At 38.3% G+C, this 27,372-nt stretch overlaps 1 protein-coding gene across 1 annotated transcript in view; it reads left to right on the forward strand.

Moving 5' to 3' along the window:
• Positions 1-27,372, forward strand: part of PEPD (peptidase D) — a 136,235-nt gene that overhangs the window by 48,842 nt on the left and 60,021 nt on the right. The window contains exon 10 of the mRNA XM_086758222.1: positions 26,258-26,326. Coding sequence (XP_086614348.1) covers positions 26,258-26,326 — 69 coding nt within the window. The remainder of the gene's footprint in view (positions 1-26,257; positions 26,327-27,372) is intronic.

Below are 27,372 nucleotides of genomic sequence, written 5' to 3' on the forward strand. Positions count from 1 at the left end.
GATTGTTAAACTGCTGCTCTCTGGGCCCCTAGTGCAGTTTAGAATAAGCATTGAAAATTAATCTCTTCTTATATTTCAGCCCATCAGTTTGCATTAACCTCTGATTTCCACTGTTGGTGTTTGTTTTTTCTGCCTTTCTCTTCAGCCAGCTCATGTGCTGGAAAACAGCCTGAGCTCTGGGAAAAGGAGCAGCTCTTGCAGAGGTGATGTGTGGATGCTTGAGGCCAGTGAATGGATCAGCGGCTTGTTTGCAAATGAGCTTGGGGCCGTGCAGATGTTGTGACCTGCCTACAGAGCACCTGTGTAGCTGTTTGGCCTCTGCATTAAGAAGGGAGTGTTGAAATGTTCCAAGGCACTGGAGATGTCATGGGTAGACTTCGTTGCCAAATGTGCCTGCATCTTCCTGAACCAGACGGAGTGCTGCTTCCTCAGCTTCCCTTCCTAAAAAAATTCTGACTTCTGCAGGTGACTAAATCTAGTTCAGGCATTGTAATCACAAATTGAGTGCTATAATCTCCTGTTACCCTTAAGGCAGTAGGTTTACATATCCCATGTAACAAATTACTGCGTTATTCGCTATGAATAGTTCAAGTATTCAAAAAAATATTGAGGGCAAATTAAGCTCTGTATTGGGACCCCAACCTCCTTCTAACCTAAGCCCTTACTGCGCTTCTGCTTGCTCTGTGCTGTTGAACAGAAGTTCAGACTTCAAATATTCAATTTGAAACTGAAGGGAAAATTTCTTCAAGGCAAATCCTCTCTCCCATGGACTTAAACTTGCATAAGAAAAATGAAAATTCATAAGGAGTGTAAAAATTGGCTAAAATTAAAAACCGTTTATTTTTACCCTATTTATTCTTCTGAATAATAGAATTTCCCCATGGGAAAGTGGTGCTTTAGTTCAGCTTCTGGAGCTAGGGCAAACGTTGTGATTATGCTGCAAGCTTAAGTCTGGGTTTTATAGAAAACCTCATTCAAGGCTCTGTTGCCGTCAAGTGCAAAAAACTGTGACCCATGGATTGGTCCCTGTGGGAGCAATTATTCTTTGCAGAGATTTTTTTCCAGCACTGAATATTATAAATGTCAGAAAAAAGTTTAACCCTCAGTACCTCTAAAAGAATGTTTCCATACCTGCTGGCAAGAATATAAATTTTTAGCTTGTATTTGCAAGCATTTTATGTTTAAGCCAGGATTTTTTTTACAAACCTTGACTTTATAAACAACTCAAAAGTAACAATGCTGTCTTTTAGTTATACTCTGCATGCCTTGGTGAAGACAAAACAGGGGCTGAAACTGCCTGGTGCTGCTTAATGCAGTGCTGCATCCAGGCATCTCATGATGGGATTCTTGCACATGGGGTGCAATGTGAATTGGTGATTAAAACCTCTTGTCTGCTGGTGGCAGAGGGGAGGAGAATGTGGAGTGAGCATGGGGTTGCTTAGGAACACGGGTTCCTATCTGATATTCGGTATGCACGAGTGAAATGTCTTGGTGAACAAGAAGAATATTTTCATCTTCCAGCCATCAGTCTGCGGAAGGCAGTGGGGAGAATCTGGGGTAAAATCCCAGGAGCCGATGTTTGCCTTCAGGGAAATCTCCTTCCTTTTGAAGAGATGCAAGGTGTGCATTTTCACTTCCTTAATTCTGGTGTTTGTTTGTTTGAGTCTTATTAATCAAAGCATGTGCATTATTCCTAGCAGAAATTGAAATAATATTTATCTGTTACTTAAAATAGCAGATCCAAACACAGCAGATTTTCTACCCTAATCTCTTTCTATTTGTCGTGTATCTTCTCCAGTGCTGAGCACGGTTTGGTCATTAACTGTGATGAAATGGATAGAACTTGCATCGTGTTCAGAGGCTTTTTTGCAAAGTGAAAGTAGTCATGGGAGAGAAGAGGGATGTTATGCTACCTGTCTCTGAAGTTCAAGTCTGAGGTGGCCAGAATCACCTTTCATTCACCGTAATACTGCACTGCGCTTGCGTAAATACAAGTTGGTAATTTGTATTTATTACATCGTCCGGTACTTTTCTGAATTTAAAATATTGATGATACTCAAAATAGTCTTAGGCAATGTTAAGTGAGGAACAGTGAAATTTGTCAGGGTGTTTTTTTGAGGAAAGGTATGTTAGGTTTTGGTTCAGTTATGCTTAGCATGCATAATTATATGAAGTAATAACTTCAAAAGATTTTGTGAGGCCTTTCAGCAGTTCAAAATTTTATTCCAAAATATTATTACAAACATCTGAAAGTTTATTCCAAAATATTATGGGGAAATGCACTACCCTGAGATTGTGTACTGTGCTATGGAGCTCGGGTGAGATGGCCAGTTCTTACGTGGAGCCGTAACCTCCTGTAGGTTCTCCCGCTTGCTCTACACAAAGTGTAGTGCTTCTCTACAGGCACCCTGGCTGTGCCTGCATCTCCAGGAGTGATCCCTGCATGTTATTTTTAGCTAAATTACTTTTCTGTTTGACAGGTATAATTGTTCCTTCAGTGTTCAGTCTATACATTTTATCTTGCCCTGCTTTCCCCTCCTGTTTGGTGAGGTGATGCAGAGGGGAAGGGTAGGGTTGTGCCCTTTGCGACTGCTTTGATTCTTTAAAGACAGCTTGGAAAAATCAATGTGTGTAAGCATGTGTAGGTGGAGAATGTTCAAGTATTTTACTTTTGAATGTGTGAAACAAAGGTAGCATAACCTGATCTGGTTGGAGATGTCCCTGCTCCTTGCAGGGACTAGATGATGCAGGTTGGACTAGATGATCTTTAAAGGTCACTTCCAACCCAAACCATTCTATGATTCTATGATCACAGGTTTGTACTGGGCCGGGTTGCTTGGCTGTGGTTGATGGGGCTGAGTGGGGAGTGCATAGGGTGCTAGTGGGACCAGTAAATGCCAGATCATTACCAAATGCCATTCATCTTCCTTCACTGCTTCCACAACACCTGCTAATTAGCCCTCTGCTAGCATCCAGTGCCCTTCACCACACGAGTCCCCAGACCCCAGAGATGTGCTCAGACTCCTACAGGTACCTTCCCTTGCATCCAACTGGGCTGCTGCTGCCCAGCCGCAGCCACAGCTGCTAGGGCTTGTGTAGCGGCAGGCAAGGGTGCTGGTGGGGACCTGCTGTTCGTAGCTGTGTGCGCTGTTTGTACTAAAACACAAGGCGCAGGACTTCGCAGAATCTTCAGCGATGAAAACTTGGCTTAAAGTATTTGCTTTTGTCTAGAAAGAGCCTGAGTGAAGGACTGAGTGCTGTTGCCTGCTGAAGGACTGGAAAAGAGAAGTGGATTGTTTGAGCAGTGCCCTCCAGCAACGCTGGAAAGAAGATGCTCGATCTTTCCTGTTATTTTGGAGATTTAAAAAAAACAACCCAGAAAATGAAACTTTCCATGCCATCTTTCATACATCAGGAAGAAACTTAGAGGCTGTTAGGGTTGAGCAGGAAGCATGTGTCTTTTTATGCGTTTTTATTTATCTCCTTGCTGGGAGATAACTTCTACAGTGGCAACAGTAGGCTTAACTCTTCATTTTCTGGGGGGGTCGGGGAAGCATTACTTCCTTTTATTTTTCAGATGGAGCATAGGCAATCACAGCTGGGTATGTTGGCCTACACCAGTAGACCATGCAGTCCATTTTCTTTAACTCTGAGTCACTCCTAGCTGGTTTTACATATATTTTTCTTGTTTTCAACCTGAACAAGTATTTTGAATCCATGAATCATTTATCTTGGTGGTTCTCTTTAGAACTGGAAGCAGGTTGAAATTCATCAAGCTGCTGAAACGGGATCTGGGAAAAAATGTGTCTTGGCTGCCATGATAGGTAGTGCGCTTGTAGACATTGCCGGTGGCCTCGAGATCAAACAGCAGAGAAATAGCTTCACAGTAAGAGCCCAGGAAATTCTAAGTAGGTAATGAGTAGTGCCTTTCTTTTGATTTACAGCATGGCTTTGCAATCAATCTATAAAGCTTTGAAGAGAAAAAAATAAACCTCTAAGGGAAAGGGAAGGGCCATACAATTACTTGTTCCTGTCTGCTTACTTGTCTTCTGTAATTCCAAGAGCGTGTGCTGAAAATGGATGTGTGTGCAAAAATCTCAACTGTTGGCCAGTTCTTTGTAGATTCAGGCTGAGATACGGTTCACGTCATGGGCTCTTGGAGAATATTCAGTTTCGTCTTAGCTATAGATTATGTGTAGATGGGTGTAGTTGGAAGAATTTGACAAGGGTTGCATATGTGATGCAACTTGCAGCTCTTGTATATCAAATTCCTGCTCTGATCTCTTTTTCTTTCATCTCTACTATGTGTCTTTCATTTTTCATTAAAGAATTGGATGGTGAAGTGGATGTGATAGCTTGCAGAATATTTCAGACCCGCATGCGGCAGTGTTTTTTTTTTTTTTTTACTCAAGTAAATGACTGCAGTTCAGAAAACTTACTCAGGAATATTGTGCTGGAATTTGGATTTAGAACTGCAGTTTGTAATTGTCAAGACACCATTTGGTTGAAACTGCTTGGTTGTTAATTTGTTTGAAGTTGACACTTGAGTTAAAGACTAATAGCTGTCTTGGTGCATTGCTCAAATTTAAATCTAATTTGTTACAGGGTTTGGGTGGATGTAGTTTGCCATTTCTATAGCTGGGGGGCAGTGCTGTTGTGTGGGGTCCTGGGGGTTTACTGCTCGCGTGCACAGGCTTTTTTCGATAAGTTAGCAAAACTTGGACATAATGAAGAGCTGCTCTTTCTGATGTTGAAGTTCTAATCTGTGTATTATAGCAGTTGTTTCCACTATTGAGAACAATTTATTTACTGATAAAATCCAGAAAACTTGTGTTTTCATCATCTGGAAAATGGGAAGTATTGTTCAAAAGTACAGATTTAACTCGTTGTGTGCAGAGAGCGCTGTCAATGTCATTGGTCCCATATTAACGTGCACATAACGTCGGGGGTTTGTAGTGCTGGTGACGGACTCTTCTGATGTGACTTTTAACAAAGATCTGCGGGGATTTTTTTGAAATGTGGCTACTAACTTGCATCTATGATCTTCATTTCCAGAACTAGTAATTTGCAAACTGGGGTAAGTTTTTCATCCATAGTAACAGTCTATCTAGCATTATTTCATCTTCGTTTTTCAAATTAATCAATTATATTTTATCAATAATAAAATAATTTTTCTCAGTTCACACAGGAATATTGATTTCAATGTAAAAGATGGTATAGGCATTAATGAAAATGTTTCTCCACCCCAGTACTAGAAGGCTACTGATTCCTTCATAAGCTAATTTTTTTTTGGTCTCTCCGCTCTTAATGTTTCCCCAGTCTGGCTCCTGCTTTACTCTATAATGGTTTAGGCTGGCAGGAGTCAGCAGACAATTCTTTTTGATGTTGGGTTTGGGTTTTTTTTTTCCCTTTTTTTTTTTTTTCTTCCCCCAGTGCTTTCATGCCTGCACTCATTAATTATTTCAGTATCAGGCATATTTGAAACTTGGAGCATAAGCTATGAAATATTTGGTGCACTGTCTTTTACGTAGTTAATAAATGTACTGGATCCCCAATGTCTAAGTCAAATTATGTAGCCTATTACACTTTGTATAGGAGAGACAACATGAAATATTTTACAATGCAGAAGGAACATATGAATCAAACTTTTGTTGCTCCTAAGGGATACAGTTTTGACAATTTTATGAGGTTGCAATTTATTTGTAGGATGAGTTGGCACATGGTTTTGATAAAAGTAGTGTTCACACAGCATACTGCTAACAAGAATACTTTTCTAAAGCCACGGGTCTTGCTGATTTGTATTGTTATAACAACCTATCTGTTAAACTCCCTAGAACCGTTCCGCTCCCAGATACACTTACAAACCCTGCATGGTAACGCTGGTCTGAGTGCAAACAACAGAGGAACATTTTTTAAGGAATAATAAAAAAAAGCAAGCTGTTAAAAACTGGGGTAGGGAGGGGGAAGCTGTATTTTTTCAAGTGCAGACTTGATCTTATGCAAAAGACTTGGCAAAAAATGCTGGCCTTGAAAGTGTCATGCTACCTCTTGCTGTGAAGGAGTGGTCTGATGTGACTGTCCCAAGAATAGGCCTGTTGGTAGGAATGACATTTCCTTGAACAAATACTTCAGACTGTTGTCTTGCAAGATATTCCTCTGCAAATACACATTAAATTATATTGCACACTGGACTGAGTATATTTTGCTAAAAAATACAGCTTTTTACGTGCATACTGCGTGCTGCGCTTTTTTTTCTGAACAGGATGTATGGAACAGGTACCACGGAAATTCTTTACCAACCATGACTGTGTTGCCAACTGCTGACACAGAGTTTGAAGCAGAGAGCAGAGCTCTGGTGAGGCTGCTGTGTACACATGTATCAGCAAAGAATCGTGGCTGAAGCTATAGCTTCACTTGCTTTCCAGGCTTATAATGGCATTAGATATCAGTTTGAATTTCCAGCTTCATTTTTAACATCTCTATTTTCATATCTTGTTTCTTTGCAATTGGTAAAAATACTTGGCTGGCAGCCATTTCTGAAATGTCTGTGGAGACGCACTGTTTCAGAACCAGCCTAATAACCGGTATTTATTCTTTTTAATTTTATTTTTTACTCTTCTTTCCCTTTTTACTATGTAAATTGCGCCAGAGGGCAAGTCTGCAAGCATCCTTATTTCCTCCTCCTTCCGTCCCTCCCTCCCTCTTCACTTGTATCTTTTCAGTCTTTTAAATCTTTCTTCAGCCACATGCAATGTACTAAAACAAGGAAAGGTGCCTGTCCCACTGTTTGAGATGTGTGGGATATGTGTTTCGTAGAAATCTTGTGGACAGATTACAACAGGCAGTAATGAACCTGAGAGAGGACAGTTCAGAAAATAATGGTGAAAGGACTTTGGTAAAAAAAAATGGTTTATGAAGTAGAGAATCTGAAGAAAATTGGGGTTAGCATAGAATTTTAAAATACTTGAGCTTAGAATTTTGCTTGTTATCAGCCTGATCTTTTGTTTGTTCCCATTCAACATTTTGTCTTTCTAACAGCGTAAAGTAATGACAATCTGTTATTGCAGGGAGAATTTAAGACCTCTTAAGATCTGAAAAACAGTGATTTTTGAATGGTTAAATTCTGAAGGAAATGAAGTTATCAGGAGTGTTTTCAAGATCTGGGTACTTGGCACAGAGCTTGCTCTGTTCACTATTGCAAAGTGCAGAAAGATTTGGGAGAGCTGTCTGCAGATACGTGGACTGTCAAAAACCCTTGTTTGTGAGGGTTTATACCAGCTGGGTGGAAAGAGACAAAAAAGAATACTTTCATTTTCTAAATAGCACTAGTTAGCCTTAAAAAATGTGTTTTCATCGCTGGTGAAGTTACTAGAAATAATCATTGTGGTAAGTCTGAAAGGTGTGATGTAATGAAGCAGGCTACATGGGTGAACAAAGAATGAAGTTCAAGTACTCTAGCCAGGTTCTATGTATGTTCAAAATATTATTTGTGTGTATTTCAATTTATAGGGAGTGTACATGTGCGCACACATACATACACACATCTCTCTCTGTATGTTTAAAATTGCTTTAAATAGGCCCTGATGGAGCACAATGTCTTGGAGGCTTTAGTAGCTTTGGGAGTTGTCGTTACAGGTGTGAAATGCATCTCTCTCAAAAGGCTGTTGGAGCAGCAGTGCCCTGTGTGGTTATTAGCAGCTTCTGAAGATTCTTGCAGTCCCAATTCTACAGTCACGGTTTCAGGGAGAGAAGACACGTGAACTTTGCCCGATTTTTTTTTTAGCAAGACCCAAATTTCTTATTTATCCCCCCTTATATACATGTGAGAGGCTGACAGAGGACTGTTAAACAAACTCTTAAACATCTGTGTGCAGAGGTGAGAAGGAAAATGCCGGTGAGTCTGGCCTTTGCCACGATACTTCACTCATACCTGAGGGTTTGTTACACATATCTGTAGACTGCAAAAAATGTGTGTGCCACATGCAGCCTGTGAACACTGCGTAGTTTCTTGCAGCACAGCGTCAAGGACCACTGAAATGAGAAAAAACAAACAGCACAGATCTCATGATAAGTAAACACAAGAGGGAATGGTATGTTGCAGGAAGATGCCTCAGCAGCACACAAAGATTTAGTGGGAATTTGGTGTGTAGTTCTGATCTCTTGTAGAAGCCTGGGCAATATAAAAAACAGTATCTATAATCATATTCAAAAGTCTTGATTTTCAGAGTGATTAGAGAAAGCAAATGCTGCTCTAAGTTCAGGATTACAAAGAGACTTTGTTGAGAGATAGGTAAATTCAAAGGGATTAGGGAAGAGAGATGCTTATAAGGCTGCTAAACCTCATAGCAAGTACAAGAAAATGTAGACATGATTTTTAACCAACAGAGAATCTACACTGACAAATTTTACATAAACTCGCTGTTACTGGAGAAGTTCAGTGTGGAATAAATAAAGAAGTGGTAAAAAAACAAAACCAGATTTCTGATGTTAACAGGGATTTTAGGAAAGGCGAGTGAGAAATGGGAAGCAAAAGGATAGCATTTTACTTTTGAGAGTGTGAGAAGCCACTAGGATTTCATCTGGTTGGCCAGATGTTATTTGTTTCCTAATTTTTTTGTTCCTCCTCTTCATTCAAAGAAGATTCAAAGAAAGGTAATAGTTTAGTAATTAGAGATAGCAAACTCAGCTGTGTATGGCTTATATAATTATTCTGAGTAAAAATAGGTGGTTCGCAGAATATAGTACACTTTATCTTTTTGCAATAGGAAACTGTACAGGATTAATTTGCTGTGAAGTCTAGTGCTATTCCCTATTTAAGGATTTATTGCACTTGAGAATCCTTAGTAAATAAATTACATATTGGCCTAAATGTATTATTTTCTCTGAGGCCAAATGTTGCTGCGATCTGGGTGTGAGTACATCAAAGCATCACTAAGGGCCAGTGTGACAGTGCATAGCCTGGGGAAGGCTTTTTCCCCTATACATCCTGTGGTATGAAAATACTTGTTTATTTGATAATATGGATACAAGTAATTCATTAATGGGGGTAGGTCGTTTTGCCCTGCACAACAGTTGTCATATAAGAACAGAACAGAAGCCCAGAATTATAAAAAATGCTCATCTAATAACAGAAGTCAAGAAAGCTGCCAGCTGAGACAGTGCCAGCTCGGCCAGCTGGGACAAGGATCGGCGTATCCAGGGGCCAAGACTTGGACCAGGAGTTAAAAGTGTGTTTCTCTACTGAGCTGTGCCAGGAGATGCTAAACAAGTCTCTTTGACCACCTTATGTTTTTCCTTTCATTATTCCTCTTCTCTGTGGAGACAGAGCAGAAGTTCCAGTTCTCCATATGGTACCTGTAACAGCAAATGGCCAACCTCAGCTGGATCTCTTGCTCCTTTATGATGATACTCAAATGTGCTCAAAAAGCCACCCGTAAGGCCCACTTCCCTTTCAAATGCAATATACAGCTGCTGCAGTTATGCTTGTTTGGTATATTAAGGTCAAATTCCAATTTTCTGTTAAGCTAATCAGATTTGCTTTTATTACAAGTTTCTTTTTGTTTTGTTAGTCATTAAGAGGTGAAACAAAAGCAGAATACAACTCAGGAAATTACTAATTAAAGGAACTGTAGACTTATTTTTAAAGATTCTTAACATGGTTAGTTAATAAAAAGGGAACAAAATTGAACTACTGGTAAATGATGGAGTAGGAACATGAGTCTGGGTAGTCTCAGTTCACCCTAGTGTAGTAATTGCTGCAAGTACTGAAAGCAGCTGGAATAACTAGGTGAAACTTTTATTTTCCCCCAAAAGCTTAGAGTATTTTCAAGAAGTTTTGCAAGACTATGTAGAAAACTCACTCAAGAGAAACTTGATAAAATGTATTATAAAAATACTAGTACAAAGGAAAAATACCACCTTTTTTTTTTTAGCTGCAGGTGAGAATCTTGGTTTTGTTTTGACTAGCTGTGATCAAGAAGATGAAAATCTGAATGACTGTACACTTGGAAAAGATTGTTTGTAGCAATTTAAAATGCTTTTGTTGCATCGGTTATTTTGTAGGAAAGTAAACAAAGTAGTTTGGAGAACTGTAGTTTATTTCCAAATTGTATGCATTTTAACAAAGGTGCCCATTTTCAGTTGCAATTATTAGAAATTCAAAAAGAGAAATTAAAAATCTGTGTTCTTCCCAGAGATTCACTGCAATTATTAAATGTTATCCCTAAGCCTCTCCTTTCCCGTTTTTTTTTTTTTTTCTAATGAAGACTGGTAGAAATAATTCAGCTCACTTGCCTGGAGAAGCCTGGAGGAGCTGTGCTTTCCCGAAGGCAGGCTTGGGCTGTGGTGGGGGTTGGCGAGCTCACCTGGTGCAGAAGAAGCTGCGAGTGAAAAGGATTCATCTGTTTTTGTTATCAAGGCTAACAAGGAATTAAAAGTAAGGCTAGAGAGCCAAAAATATATTGGATTCCTTTCAACTCTAGATTATCAAAGGAGCTCCTGCTAATGTAAGGAAAGACCTTGGTTTCAATTTTGAAAAGTGCTGTAGTCCCACTTTCACAGTGCCTTTTCCATAGAATTTAAGCTTTTAAATGCTAGATTTTTAAAGGCAACTCTGTCTTTTTGGATAGAGGATGAATCAGTGCTTTAGCATTTTTGGGGATTTGGGCTTAAATTTCCAAGATATTTAGATGTTTTCTGGAATGACCTTGTATCTTCACAGCTAGTCTTGATTTAAAAGCCCTACCAATAATCCAGGAAGGGCATAGAGAGATGCTTCGGTCAAAAAGGAACAGCAGAAGTTTGTGAAATCTGCTTACTGTCTTCTTCCCTAGTATCACCTTAAAGAAACCGCTGAGCAGCAGTGTAGGTCCACCACACAGGTCACTGATTTGGTGGAGCGAGTGTGGGGCAGCTCAGAGGCAAATGCAGGTCCATAGGAGGAACCTCTCCTGCCTCTTGTCCCGACCAGGACTCTGGCACTAGGAGAATGCTGCATAATGTGGTTTCTCTTGAAGTTCATAGAGGTAGTTAGCATAAAAGCATGAAATACTTGAGTAAAAGTAGTTTTCCCATTGTTTGTTCTATTATGAGTACTGCAGTGTTACAGAATACAAACCTGGAGCTCCAGAGAGCAATAAGGGGAACTTTGAACATATTAATAATAAAGAAGAAATGGCAGCATTTCTGTGATCGCTTGAGCCCTTCTCCAATAGCTGTTTGAGTTTATTTGGGCTTGGAGTCCTTTTCAGTTTTATATTACTGTATATTTTATGAATTGTGTTTTGTTTTGGGTGGTTTTTTTTTTTTTGAGGTGGATGGTGGCAAATATGTGAGAAAAAATTGAAACAAGTATGAAGGGAAAAGGAAACTTAAATGCTATCATGATCACCACACATTTTGTTAAACAAAATCAGGAACTGCCACTTAACATCTTAGTTGCGAAGATTTGCTTTGATTCCTTTCTTGATATGAGTAATACTGTTGTCCTGTATTTGGCTTGTGAAAAGTGGGTATTTATCCGTGATGCTTTTCTGTCATGAAACTGGGGCATCTCCCCAATTAAAAATGATTTCTATTTGATGAGTCCATTTTAAATACATGACATAAAACCAAAGAATGATTTGATAACACAGAAGAGAAGCCGAAAAAGGTTATTTAAAAGCCAGTGATCTCTCTAGCAAGGCTGCTGTATTTTTTCCTTTCCTGTAGTGATTTTCTGATTAGTTCTGTGTCAGACAATCTCCTTTACCTCACTTGTTCTTGTAGACCTTTGCTCAAGTACCTGTATTAAGTAATTTTAATTTATTACGATAAGCCCTGTACAGTTTGCAGTTTAGCAAAGTGCTTGTCACTTTGCTGTAAACCGTCTCATGTGACGTGACCTGACCAATTTTGACACACAAATCAACCACAATGTAGAGTTTTAAAGTTATTTACAGTGCTTGAAGGTCTGTCTGCATACAGTATCCACTTAATCCAGCCTAAATCTAGGGAGCTGTCTTCTGGACCTGCCATTCTGTCTAATGGCTGTTAATAATAGCAGTTCTAGTCACCCTGTCTTCTGGCTGAAAATCTATCTGGAGCTGTTGCATCTCATGAGGCATATCAAAATTGACTTTTTTTTTATTGATGTAACTGGTTTCTGCTGAATACTTGGGGACAAATAAACATAACTGAACTAAAAAAATGAAGGGGAAAAGTTGTTTGTTTGGTGGAATTATCAGCCAGCTGAAATCTGTAGTTAAATAAGTAGTCCTTTAAAAAATAGTTTAAAATATACTTGAAAAGTGAAGAATTAACATTAGCTTTTTAGATACCAGTTGCCTTAATTTATCACTTTTATGTTCTTGAATATAAAAATCATTTAATGATTAACTTTATTAAAAGAATCCATGATGTACACAGCTCTCACAGAACACTTCCATTTCTTCTCCAATGGATGTAGTATCAAAAGTGATACTACAGTGCACGTTTGTTTCGTGAGAAGATGAATTATATTTGTTTGCTGTTACTGTTTCCTAACTATTCTAATATCTCTGTACTTATGCAATATAGAAGGTCTAAAAATTGGTTTAAATTTTATCAGATCATCTGCTTCTGACTTACACTTGGGGCAGGGGGAAAGGGAACAACCAGTAGGTGCAGGCTGGGGTTATGGGAGATGCCAGGTTCAATTCCTGATGAGGGAAGTTCCAGTAGTGGAGGGTAAGTATTTAATTAATGTGAGTTAACGTGGTGTTATGAAGGACATCTTATTATAGAAACCTAGATTTAATTTTTTAAATTAGATTACATTTACTTGAGAAAGTTAACTCCATGGCTGTAATAGACTTAGCCTTCAGTAATGCATTTGACTTACTGTCACACAATGTTCTGATTAGTTGTATACAATATTAATAAGGTACACATTAAATGGATTAAAACCTGGATAACTGACAGAAGTACTTGTCAGGATCGAATCATCTTCTAACGCTTGTTCTTTTTTCTCAAGTGGGGTTACAAAGGAGTTGATATTAAATCTGATGGCATTTGACTTCTTAGAAGTAATTTCTAGATCCCAATAAATCGTATAGATGTAGACCTTTGAGAGTTAGTAGGTCATCAAAATGATGGGAAAGTTGAGCAGTAAGATCTGAATCATTTGATCAACTGAGCTTATTAATTTAATTTTTGTAATATAGACAAGAGAGAGGTCATAAGTTAAACAAGAAAGAATTTAGATGAAAGCTAAAGAATACTGGACTTGTGATCTGGAAATAATTTAGACATGAGAGTTTGCAAACAACTGAACATGTCCTCTGTGTAGTGAAACTCTCAGAAACAGCTAATGAGATTTTTTTTATATATATATACATCAGAACAAAGACTTAATTACCTCAGGGAGAATGAATCTAGTCCAAGGTAATGTGTTGGTTTTTTTTTTTTTTAAATCTCTCTCTATAGTAGTTCTGTATCTGATATCTGTGTAGAAAGCTACAGCTAATGTCTTGTAATGTCAGCTCTGTTTTGAAAGTGATGGCAAGGAACACTTTTTAGTTGGGAAATAAGAGTGGCTACACACTGAATTATCCGAGAGTAGTTATTTTGGTAAATACAGACAATCCTTCAAAGAATGACTTGTGTTTAGTTTCGGTGAGATTGATGTGATCTAACCAGTGTACAGGTACTATCGGCAGCTACCTGGGGGCTTAAACAAAAAGCCCCCGTGTGTTTAGTAGCTGTTTGGTGAAGTCAGACAAGCTCGAATAGAAACTGAAGTACCTAGGTAAGATATAAACCATAAACACAGGAAATGGTGGATTCTACCTGTTCACAAAATCAGCACTTTTAAAATGGAAAACCAGCTTATTTTGGCAAAGACTTTTCTAAGTGAGGACTTAGGCAAGTTAAGTGTGAAAACACATGTCTGAGCAAACCAGTGGTCAATGTTTCCTAAACTTTACCCTGAATTCAGAGAATTCAGCAGCCCTCACTGATCCCTGGTGTGCCGTGGTCTTCAATAACATGTCCTGGTCTTGGTCCTCTGCCCAGTGCTTGGGGCGTGAGCCAGATCTTTTTGCCTTGCGTTTGTGGAGACCTGGCAAATCTGATGGTAAGAGTGGCAGCTCCTGTAGCCTACTTAGGGAGTTTCAGGGCTGATCTCATGTGATACTCACTTTGTCAGTGAGGAATGGCAAATAAAGCCCATATTTCTGTTTATATCTTGTAAGTCTACTGGATCCAGAGAAAGAGGTTTACCTCTTCTGTGTGTAGGCACCTCCAGAGGGAAATGAAAGGACATAATATATTAGTGAAAAGATAATTGCCAGCTGCATCAAGAAGTTTTTAAAAATTTTTTATACTCCTGGCAGAGCTAGGGCCTCTGGCTTGTAGGCGTCCTGGAGTTGGAGCTGCTCACATCCCAGTTGCAGAAATTTTTAAGACAAGGAATAAGTGTTGAGAATTTTATAGATCAACTTGCTGCTTCTTGGATGTTGTATTAAACTCTGGGGCATGCTTTAAGGCGGTGTGGTTATATAGATATTCTTCCACTGTCTTTGGGGATGTGATTGCTTGTTCATCAGGAGGAAGCACTGCAGACCTTTCAGGGTTAGTCTGGGAGCAGTTGTCCTGCAGGTACTGCCTCTGCGTGTTGCCATGTTTTCCTGTGTACTTTCAACTTCCTGTAGGGAGAAGGAGCCATGGTTGGTGGGTAACAGATCCTCTGTATAGAGAGAACAGACGATGCTGTTTTGGTGCAGGAGCATGACTCTGCCTCCCAGCAGATGTGGCTTTGCTATGCAGTTTCACATCTGGACATGAGCCATTTCAAGCCCTAAGTGTATGTGCAGCATCAGGACTAAACTTTTTCTTTCATTTTTTTGACAGATCCAAAAATTCTACTGTTGGCCAACTACTGGAATTCTTTTTTTTTATTTGCTGCTAGTGAAGGTGCTGCAGTGCCAGCAGTGGAGTAACCAAAACATTCTCAGAGTTTTAGGCATCCAGTGAAATGTTAGGCTCATTTATAGTTGGTTGATGTCACCTTTCTAGTCCTTATGGTTTTAATTCTTTCTAAGAAAAGCAGTAGATGTGCAGAAACTGATGAGCACTGAGGTGGGCGATTTTCTGTGTCTCACTGAGGAGCAGGGAGGTGGATTTGTCAAGCCTTGCAAGACAACTTGAATTGTTGAAAGTTCTGTTGAGGGAGTAGTTTCCCTTTCCTTTCACCTGCGTGATGATTCATACTCTGCAGCATGGACTGAGGGAACCACGATCAGTGTTGTGGATTTCTTCTTGAGACTGCAAGAGCTTGAGAGCTGTTGGAATAATCTCTGCTGAATGCTTTTCATTTTGTTCCCCACATCTTGCAATGGTATTTGTCTTGAAAGCTGCGTATTGTCGTCTTAGGAATTGAAATTAATTATTGTGTTTTTAAAGCTTTATTCTCATGAGTTCAGCTTCGTAAAATTCTCCCTGCATGAGCAGAAAAACCTATGTGATGGAGTTTCCAGGACGGGAAGCACAGTCTCTTCTGTCTCTTGAAAAAGATTTCTGGTTGTGTTGTATTAGATTGACTTGAATTTAACTTTCTGGTCTGTTGGGACAGAAGATTGCTGGAGACTCAACAGATTAACCTGGGCACTTTTAGCCATGTAATGTTAAAGTGTTGATACATGTTTTCTTTACTTGGAGTCTTTTTCAAAGACTTGTAAGTCCTCTCTAGATTTTATAACAGATAGTTCATAGCCCCAAGAGTAGATCCTTGGAGTCATCTATCTCACGCTTGGCTCTCAAAAGAGTAATTCCACTGGATTGAAGAGGCAAGTGTTTGAAATTCAGGAGACTATAAAATTGATTCTTCCATAAAGAAGTAATTTGTGGTAAATGGTGTAGTCCTCTGGGCAGCTATTCACTCATTTTATATGATCAGGACCCTTGAAACATGGTCAGAAAGATTAGAGAAGGGCATCTCTGATCTGTCATTTGTCAGCACAAGGCAGGAAAACTTTTCTTTTGACAGTACAGTAACTGGGAGTAGACCCAGTCAAACATACCATCTTATTCTAGACTTCTGGGAGCAGAGGTGTGTGATTTTTTTGGTTTAGGAGGAAAAACACAATACTAAGAAGAGTTAGGATAGCGTTCTGTAGTTAACTAGATGATTCTGAAATACTTAATGAAGTTTTCAATATTTAGTTGCATGTTCTCTGCTAGGGAGGCAGCAGTGCACTGCATTACTCCAGAAAGCGTGTGGGAGATCCAGGTGGGATTGCAGAGCTCTGCCTTCTGGGAAGTAAAATTGTCTGACATGAGCTCCTCCAAAAAAGTATCCCCCCTCGAGTAAGTGTTAGTCACCTCTCCCTTTCCACATTGTTCCCTGTACTAGACTCACTCAGCATGAAAGCAGCTGGCATCTGCATGCTGTGTCCTTGCTTTGGGAGAAAGTCTCTGTAGACAGAGAAGGAAATCGCAGCACTCACTGGTCAAAGTGCCATCTTAAAACAAGAGCAGGTACTGTAGTTAGTATTTAAATACACCAGGAAATTAAATTGAAAGTTAGACAAGCTGTCCTTATGTATCTGATTAGCTTCTATTGTAGTGTTATTTCTGGTATTGGCCATATTACTGTCCTTCCTCATCTCTTCTAACAGCTAAAATATTTATTCTTCTTGAATATTTCTTCTCATTTAATATCACTGTGCATGCAGTCCTTAAACATATTTGTCCTTGGCCTCATACTGGGAGGCTACATAAGAGACAGTAAAAAGCGTAACTGGGTTGGGAGGACGGGTGATGTGGGGAGATACCGTCTCATTTGTCTGCTTGTCACTTGTGCTGGCACTGCAAGACTCCTGACATGGTGAAGCAGCAATTGGGTGCCATACGTAATAAATTTAAGAGGCTTTTTTTTTTCTTCCAGGTAGACCTACTGTAATCTTTAAAAAAGTAAGGAGTATTCTCGATAAACCTTGATAAAGCACGTTGCCGCATCAGCATTTGTTCTTGACATTTGTTAAATATGAATACTTAAATATTCAAAATGACCTATCCAGATATGCTCTCTCAAGGAGATACAGTTCATATACTCTTCATAATAAGCTGTTGTTCTTATTATTTAATCAGAATATAGATGGGCAGTGCACTTCATAAGGTAATAAAATATAGTTCCTGCCCCCAAGAGCTTACTCCATAAGCAGGAACAGACAAAAGGGGAAGTGAGAGGACAGGATTTATGTAAATCAAACTATGCAGCAGCTTAATTCTTGTAGTACAGATATTGAAATGTCTGTATGTTCAGTGACTTCCTCATAGGTGACTGTGATGTGAAAGCATCTCACCATCAGAGTGTGTTAAATGCTAAATATTTTTTAGAGAAAACTTGAAATATCAGCAGTTTCATTACTATATCCAAACAGTAAAAATCAGCTTATGAAAATGAAATTTGACATATCTGAGTCAGTAGAAATAACATAATACAGCTTTTTGAATATTTGTAAAGTACAATTTAATGGGTAAATTAAATGGGCTTCTCCTATAAGCCTGTTAGTTCCCTCATGTCAGATTCAGATCACTGAAAGCAGTGAAACCATAAGACTGAATTTACTGTGTTGTACAACTACTTGGAAAATGCAGAGTTTAGAAACATGTTTAACACTGTAATTATTAAAATTATTAAATTAAAAGAAAATTTTAGGTTGTCTCAGCAAAAAAATATCTATTTTAGTAAGATGCAATTTTAAAGGTTGAATTGCTACAGGATATAGAGTGTTCCTGACCAACTATCTATACTCTCTGTGATTCAGAAAGAAATAATTTGTTCCATATTTCTGTTAAAAACTGACTTAGCCATAGTGAAGAACACAAACTTCCATCACTTTCATATTTATAAGTCTCAGCCTCCCGTTAGCGCAGATAATGGGGAGTTGGCTGCAGTCATCACATTATGTTAATCTACCACCCTCCCCTCCCAGACGAAGGCAAAGGGGTACCCGAAGTAAATAAAAATTGATGGCTCCTACAATAGCTTGTGTTGTTCTTAAAACTAGTAAAGGAAAGAGGTAGGAAAATCTGTACAGATGTCACCTGATACTTTTTCCTTAACTAGCAGGTTTTTGGTAGACTGGTGTTTTGGGTTGAAGAAGTTCGAAGACGTACAAGTTTAATAATAAGGGTAAAGCATTTCTCTTTATTATGGTCCGTTACCACTAATCTCCTTTTAGAGTTTTAACAGGGATTTATAGGGATTCATTTGTGGTTTAGGTTCGGAGATAATTAAGTACCTTTCTGCTGTAAAGAGGAAATGGAGAAAGAACTGGCTCAAAGCTAAAACAAGATTCTTGTACTAGTGCATATATTAAACTTCCTTTTATTTGGTTGTCACCCCAATAGAAATGATTAGTGGGTTGTAAAGAAAGAAAATGTATTGCATTACATCTATTAAAGCATGTTTTATATGTAACAGTAATTAAAATATAATTGAAATCATGAGTTCTTCTAATTATTGACTTTACATAATGCATAGTTAAAGAGCGAGCATCTATAAATGTGTCCTTTTTACACATCCAGAAATGGTTTGCTGACAGCATTTTAATTAAAGATGGATTAGCTAAAACACAGTTTAATCATTCTGTCATCAAAGGATTTAGACCTCATTAATTAGCTGTTGATAAATAGGTTTAAACTACAAAAAAATTAATTTAAAATATGCCAGTTGAGATCTAGAATTATTAGAGCTGGAAATGGAGCAATCGGTGTAAGAAAAATTCATGCAATCTCTTTCCATAATATTAGATTAAATATGAAATTTGGACCAGTGCAGAACTTAGTTCTGCCTTGTTGGTAATGGATGTGACTCTAAGTGGACTTTAGAATTGGTGAAGAAATAAAGCTGAGATTCTTCTTAATGATTGCTGCTTTATTAGTGTGGCAGTGAGATCTGTTTTCCATTTATGTAAGTGGTGAAGATTGAAAACTCATTTAAAAATCCCTCTGCTGTAGAAAATGGATGAAAATAAATCTTGGATTCGAGGTTTTATAGCTTCCACAGTGCTGTGCAGGAGCAGTGCATGAGGAGGTCCCGCTGCTGTGTTAGCTGCCTAAATACAACAGACGAGATTCCGGACGGAGAGGTGGCAGGAGCATGAAGCAACGTACAGAAGATGATGTTATTACAATGTAGAAGAAGGACAGGTTCCCACCTTAAAACACATACGCTGTGACTGTGTTCTCCCTGATGCCAGTACTGAACCACCCAGCTGATGGGCAGCTGGTGACGGAACTTCTGTGAAAATGCATAATTTGATGAATTTTTGGAGTGAGGTAGAGAAATGTTGCACCAGTGTAGAATTAGATGAAAGACAAATCAAATGAGTGTGTATATGCACTTCTTTAAAACTGCATCTGTTAAAACTCTTGCCCTTTCCTCATAGTAGGAAAAAAAAAATTGAATTTAAACTCAGAGCTATTAGAAGAAACTTATATCAATCTGTTTGGGAGGGAGAAGGGGAGATAATTTCACAGGCATTCTTAAGCTACTGCAGTGTTGTAGAGTCATGTTGTTTCTTTGTTCTCTGTCCCAAAAATTTTAAGTTTGCAAAATGATGGGGGAAGACTTACTTCATGTGGAATAGTTCACTGTGGTAATAAAATGACAACCATAAAATTAAAAAAAAAAAAAAAAGAAAATGTGTGTGAGGAAAATGCAGTTTCAGATTCTGTAAATTCACCAGCCTGCGTAGTGTAGCCAGAAAGATGAAGTATCAGCTGATATTGCATAATCTCTTTGATTATTCTTTACATAAGACAGGTAATTTATAATTCCCAATTATGCAATTAAAATGCTAATTACCTCTCACCTCAACTCTATGTTCTTGAACTGAGATTATCAATTACCTTCAATCATTGCAAATCATATATGACATATGTGACAGTGCTGAGTTTTGTATTATTTATGGACTTTCTGTTTAGTGTATCTCTGGTTTCCAGGTAGCATTAATGGCTAGTGAAACGACTTTGCCATGTTGGACTTTGTTTCTTGAAGGAATGGCGTTCCTTCTGATCTGTGTCATTTTATATTCTTAAAATATATCTGCATTTTGGGGTAATCTTACCCTCTGTTCCTACCCTGAGCTCTGGCTTGTCATCCATTTTATTAGTACAGAGAAGTAGCACATTTAGAAACAAAAACATGAATTTTTTTTGATATAAAGGTGAGACCACTCACTTCTATGCTGCTTCTACACAGCTTTTCCTTGTTTCATAATAGATGTTCTGCACTGTAGCTACTTTAATATGCTGCTGGATTCATATATCATACCTACTTGCTAAAGTTACAGTTCTATCTGTGCTGAAGTCACATAACACTTTTCTAAGGATCTGTTATTACCTAGAATTTGCAGCATACAAATAAAAATAAATTGGTTAAAAAAACCACAGCAAATATGAGAACAGAATTTAGATGTTGGCACTCAGAAAGGATCAACATTTTTATAAAATAACCCATTATTTCTGCTTGTGCATGATACAAATTAGGACAATTTCAAATAGAAATGCTTCAAAGTATAGCTGCTTTCAGTATTACTGGTTGATAGTAAGCTTCAGCAGCTCTACTCCGTGAGCATGCAAAATAACCCAGCCAATGGTTTGAATCTGTCAAATTTTCTTTAGAAGTAGTATAAACAGATTTAAGAAGTCAATGCATAGAAGTGGTTTTGTTTCCTGTTGTTCATGGAGCAGTAAGTTATCTTCTAAATGATTTCCAGTCATGTAGACCACTTAAATAATAACACTGCTTTTGTAAATCTTTAGCGATACTGTCTCCGAGGTGTAGAAGAAACCTTTGCTCATCTGCTCATAGTGCTAATTTTCTTGTTCTGGTTCAAGTTTGTAATCCATTGTTTGTTCGTTAATAGGAAATGGCATTATTTCTCCTACTCTTCTCCACTCGCCTTCTTTACTCTTTTGCAATGCAGTACTGACTTTTTTTTTTTTGTATTAAAACAACCTCAGATGTGTTTTGCAATACTGCAATGTTGTGTTGTGAACTACAGGAAAGTAGGATTAGATAAGCTTTAAAGCGTCTAATTGCCCACAGAAAATAAATGACATTACCAAAGTAAATTGGTTAACAAAGAAGAATGTTCTGTGTTTAAGAACCTCACAGTGTCTAGTGTGAGATTAAAGGAAGCTCGCCATGCTCGTGTGTCCACTGATGGGTTCTTACTGACGTCGCCTCTTCTTTCCTCTGTGTGTGGTTCTTCCAGCCTAGTTTGGTGCTAAGTATAAACACTTTAGATATCATGGACAAATTGTACTTACTGTGGCTTAACAATTTAGTGTTATTTGGGCTTTATAACTTTCTTATGTGAAAATATTTATATGTCTAAATGATCAAAACAGTGGCTTTCAGTCCTGATATAAATAGAGAGATCAGCTTTGGAAAATTTGCTTTTTTGTGAATTCTTTTAATAAGCTTTGGGTTTTAGCTTGTCTTATGGCTACGCTTGCTATTTGCACCATAAAAAAGCACAAGGGCATGTTCTAGTTGTAATTCAAAAGTAATTGGGTGCACAGATAGCTAATAGAGATTCATTACGTCTTCCAACCGTGCTCAAAAAAAGAAACTGCGGAAAATCCTCCAAGTTCTGTACAGAACTCCCTTAAGCTGCTGTGGTTTCCAGTTTATAGTTCAAAACCACCTGCTTGCATTTCAAGGCAAGTCTCAAGGGCTGTGTTCAAAGAATACTATTTTTGAAGTGTGTGAAGTTTTCTTTTTATTAGGAGACAAATTTCTCAAAGGTGCACTGAGGAAATTATTGTGGATCTGAAACATCCTCAAACCAGTGAGTGATCTAGTGGGAATTTTTTTTATATATAAATGTATTTTCAATATAAACTCCTTAATGAGATATTGACCCATGAGTGCCCTTTACTCTTCTGTATGTTGTATGCTTCACAAGGCAGGTTGCATTTCTGATGGCACATCTATTCCTCCTTCATCAGAAACCTTGAGTAATTTTCTTCCATCCCAAAGTGATGCACACATCTCACTCTGCAGGGCTTTGCCATAGTTAATAAGGATATGGGACTGAGATAGAGGGACCATGAGAAGATGCCACTGAGGAATGTGTTGGGCAGCGTTATAGAAATTTGGCTTAAGTTTTTAATAGGGTTTTCTGCCAGACCTTCTTGACACTTTTTATTCCCTCTCTGTCTGTCTTTTGTCCATGCTTACTGTATTTTGTGTAATTACAGTTCTTACCTGTTTTGTAAGACATACGCCAAAATACTCGACTGTTTTTTTGTTTAGAAATTCAGCCTTTTTGACCTAGAAGTGTTTTGGTTTCAGGAGTGAATAAGTGATTAATACAAAATACGGTTTTCTTATAAATATTTGTTATAACTCAAGAAGAGCTGATGACAAGAATTCAAAGTAGAGATTGCTTGTTTACTTCTTTTGGGAAATAAAAATCACACTCTACTGAGTGTATATGGATATGTTGTATTCTAGTGATGAGGAAGATCTGAAAATAGAATCATAGAATCAAATAAGCAGGAAGCATGAGGGAAGTCGTTGCGGATAGATTCTATTCCTCCTACTTTAAGTGTCTTTAGACCGTAAATCCACTGAAGTTAGGAAACCTGTTGGCATTGAAGTGCTTTAATTGATTCCATTTACATTCATAGCACAGATCTGATTTTAATTGCCAGTGCGCATTAGATAGCAGTAGAAACTGGACCAAAGATGATCATAAGACACAAGCATCATTGTCAGAGTGATTCTTATAATTTGCCAGAAAGACTGTGCACAGCAGGTTTTACTTTAATGGCTTTTTAGACTGTTTTGAAGTTCAGACTTTTTAAGCATTCTGGAGTTTTGTTTGGATGTATGCAATACTCCATAAGATCTCAAAAATAACTATGTTTTTTCTATTATTTCTAATGATGAAGAACCCATTATTTCTGAAAGCGAAGTTTTCTTGTCTCTCAAGTCATTATAGTCAATAAGCTAGTCAAGGCTTGGCAGAGCAACGGGGATAATACTGTCTTGTGCCTCAGCAGATTTGCAGGGGTAGGAGAGTAGGGGCAAGTTAGATTTACTGGAGTTGACAGTGGCTAATACTTGCTCTTTTTTGAGTTAATGGAAAAAACGTGAGATTTTTAAAACTGCCTTCAATCTCCACACGTTGTCAATCAGTTAAAGAAGCTGATGTTTTTGGCAAAAAGAAAAAGCACCAAACCCAGCATGTACCTCTACATTAAAAAAAAAAAAAAAAAAGTTTCAAAAGCCCTGCCAGCTCAAACAAAGCTGTATGCATTTAAATTTAAAAGGTAACATCTGACATACAAGTACACCAATGACTGATCTATGTACACCACCAAGGTAGTATGTGCATGATAACTAGTACATACATTCTCCAGGGAAATATTGCATAAAACATGACAGGAAGCTTTGAAACCTATGGGAGAAGAGAAGGAGGTGCTTACCTTTTGTGTCTGTGTTGGTTGCATTAAAAGCTCACAGCAAAGTATCCAGCACCAATATAAAACTGCCTAAACCCACGTATTCTCCAGTCAGACCAGGCAAAGTTCAAGATGCAATATTTGCAATGTATGTGGAGTGCCAGATTGAATTATATTCCATCCAACTATTTCAGACTTCATACTTCTATATCGTATGTTTGGATAAAGATTTTTGCAGTGTATAGACAGTGAAATCCTGGTGTGAAGTCTAGTGGCAGATTCTGCATTAACTTCAGTGGAAACAGGATTTTAACTACAAAGTAGTGGCAGCTTTTCTAATTCTCTCTCTATATATACATTTTTTCAGCTTTGAAAAGCCAGCATTTGCCGTCAAAGGGATATGCAATCCTTCACTTAGAGAAGACGTTATACAAGGATGTTGGCTGTCTCTGATAGAAATGTTGGATCTTTTTTTTCCAACTGCGTGGACATGTTTCTAATGAGTCATAGCCCGAAAAAGTAGGTTGACAAAGGTGATGTGAGTAGTTTTACTAGCCGAAAACTCATTACCTGGCAAAGCTGTACTATCTTCAGCTCAGTCACATAAACAACCACTTCTTACTTACTCTTAAAGTCCATAATGTTTGATGAAACAATCAGGTTCCTGTCTTTGAAAACAGAAACAAAGTTCAGCCAACAGCTGGATTATATGAAGCATATCTTAATTTATTTACCACTTTTTACTGCTAATCGGGGAGTACTGCAAAAGGTGAATACTATTATTCAGCTGCACAGTTTCGTATAAATTGCAACCATGAATATGTGATCAGTTGTCATATGGAAGAATAAACCCTGCTATCCCTGCATCACTGATGATGGAAAGATGTTTACAACCCTCATTATTTCATTTTTAAAGCTCTTTAGAATGTTCCTGAAAGTTGCTGTTTAGAGGAGATAGTTTATTCAATCATTTAAGGTGAAGAGTCTATAAAATACACCGAAAGTTGCTTCGTAAAATGCAACTATACATACATAACAGTATAATACGTTATTGAGCACAATATTTGTGCATAGCGTCGTCTCTTACAGAGCAAACCTTGTCTGCAAGCATGCTAGGGCAGAGCGGTTCTGTAACTTTCCATATGAATTGTTGTCCATTTGATGAAAAAAATGTCTGTATCTGAGCAAATGACAATTTAGATGATAAATTTTATTAGTTCAATTTAGTGATATCTCTGCTGTGCTCTCACCATGTCAGAGTTTCTCCTTGGCTTCTCTGTCGTTTGACCTGCTCTTTGCTGTTACTGATTTCTGGGGCAATACAAAGTAGTACTTCTACCCTGTAAAACCACAACATTTTGAGCAGAAGAGATCTGTAAACTGAGTCTCCCCGCTTAAGTGTCTAAATGTACACTTTTCTTTTTCCTTCTGTGATTAATTTGTATGGTTTGTTTGTCTTTAAATACTGTTATTTTGTGTAATTTAAAATCTGGTTTGGATTTACAAGCGTGTAATGTCTTTAATATCCTTCAAAGAATTTGAATTGTGTTCTGTGGTTTGTTGCTGCAGGAGGACAAAATCATAACATCTCTATTCTTTGAATAGCACCATTATCACTCTGTGTTAATGAAATGATTTCAGTATTACAACAAATGAGGTTTTGAAATTCATTCAGTATTAAAGGGAATTGGATTGTAATTAGAGCATATTTCAAAAAGAATAAAAGGATCCATGATATGTGCTTAGCTCTTAAAGCACCTAATCCTATATTAATTATGCTTTGGGCACATCTGCCCTCATGTGGAGAGGGCTTTGACAGTGAAGATGAAAATGTTTTCGTGCTTTTGAGGCCAAACAGCTCCTCCAACAGGTCGGCATTGCAAGAGGAGAGCACAGGGCTGGCTCTCCCTTTCCTTGCCTGTCCTTCACACACACAAAAGCAAATAATATTGTGATTATAGTTCATAGAGGTATTTAGGTACCATGGCCTGAAATTGCATAGTCTTATGTCTTCTCTGTGTCTGCTGTGCTGCAGACAAGAAAGCATGAGACCATCCATTCCAGCGTGGACCGTGATGCTAGCAGAAAGTGCGTGGCTTGACATAATGGGAGAGCTCTGCCGGCTTGTCTGGAGAGGAGGGTGTACAGCATGGTCGGGGGTGATTCAAGCTTCACACATACGTAGGGATATTTAGTTCAGTTTTCAGCAGAGGGTGTCAGTGGGGTGGTAAAAATGAGAGCCTCTGCTGAAATTATTTTGAAGAGGAGCTTTACTCTGTCTAGTGAGCTTGTTCCCCATGAAGGGTTAGTTGGACTTCACTTTTGCTACGTGCCATAGACTGAAGGCAGCAGGGTTGAAAATCATGGGTGTGACTGTGTACCTGAAACACAGCAAGAAGTGGTTTTCTCAACTGTGCTTTGGAGAGTTTAGCCAGTTTCAACGTTTAACTGTTACCGTCCTGTTCGTTCTGTGGTCAGATGAACTACCTTTGGCCAAGAATAATTTGACTTTCTATGTTGAGTTGTTAAGGAAAGCAATTTGCCATTTGAAGTTACCAAGTTGCACTTGAGCCCCTGCTCTCTGCTGCAGTTACTTAATGGGCTTTGTGGAGATCGCGTGATGCTCTGCAGGAGTGCTGAGCTGCAGATGTGGGTGAATTTGAGTGCTCAGCTGAGCAGAAATGGGCAGAGCGCCTTGTCAGGGAGATGGGGATTTGCACCAACACAGCTGGACTCAAGGAAGATTTGCTTTCCTCTCTGTCTTGTGGTAGTTTTGAATATATTATTAATGACCACCTTTCTTTCTTCGCAGCCTGTTCCAGCACTACTGCTATGCTCGAGGTGGCATGCGCCACACTTCCTATACTTGCATCTGTGGCAGGTAAGTCTATGGTTTATACTGAACTGTTACAGTCTTTAGGGTCAGTATCCCACTGGATGTTTGTAAAATTGTTCCTTTTAGGCATATGATGTGTTTGCAAGCGACGCCAGAGTGAGTTTTGAACAGTTTCCTCTGGAAAAGCCAAAGAAAGGCGGCTAGCGCTCTCTCTTAAAGAAATAACTCAGTTACAGATTCTACTACAGTCAAGAGATTCCCCAATGGCTGCTGCTACTCACATCTGTGCTGCAGTTGACTTTCTTATTAAATAGTTATGGAGAAGGGCTTTAGAGCTATTATCTGTTGCTCAAAAATACTGTCTTTGAAATACACCTGAAGTATTTCATGTAATTCTCAAAGGCTAGGATGCAATTACACTAATCCTTCTGGAATGTGGAAATTTTTTGGTCTCTGTTTTTCTTACTGAACAGCTAGTGTTGAAGGTATTGTATTTGGGAAAGTATTATAAAAGTTCTCCCTGCAGTTGTAGAAAAACACATTTTTAATTTGCAGAATTTCAAGAGAATGGTGTAGGATACATGTTGAAGAACAGCTGTGTGTTTTGTGCAGCAATTAATCTTATTTAGTCAGTAGAATTAATCTAATGAGAGGTACATGATGGATAGATGAGGCATGTATGTTGGTATGATGTTCCACTTGTAGACCTGCTGCTACTCGCAAACATTTGCCCTACACTAAAGTCACATACACTTATAAAAATAACTCTTACGTTAATGACAATAACGTTATATTGCTTTGGAGGTATAAGGACAATTAACATCTTTGCTTCTTTCTGCTGTTTACGCAGCTGCTTATTTGTAAATGCAATTTTCCAATTTATATGCAAAATTGCAGTAGGAGCATGAGCAGTTTTATGGCAAATTGTGCATCTAAATCATCTGAAAAGTTTCCTGGTTTAAGTGCCATCATATAACTTGAGAATTAACATCCCGTTGAAATGAGACTCCATCTCTATGGTATTGTCACAGGCTGTGATGGTAAAATCAAGTTGTCTCTGTGTATAGTTTTCACAGCCATAAGGACTTCAC

The sequence above is a fragment of the Chlamydotis macqueenii genome, chromosome 13 (assembly GCF_036417535.1).
Source record: "Chlamydotis macqueenii isolate bChlMac1 chromosome 13, bChlMac1.mat, whole genome shotgun sequence".
NCBI classification, from domain to species: Eukaryota; Metazoa; Chordata; class Aves; order Otidiformes; family Otididae; genus Chlamydotis; species Chlamydotis macqueenii.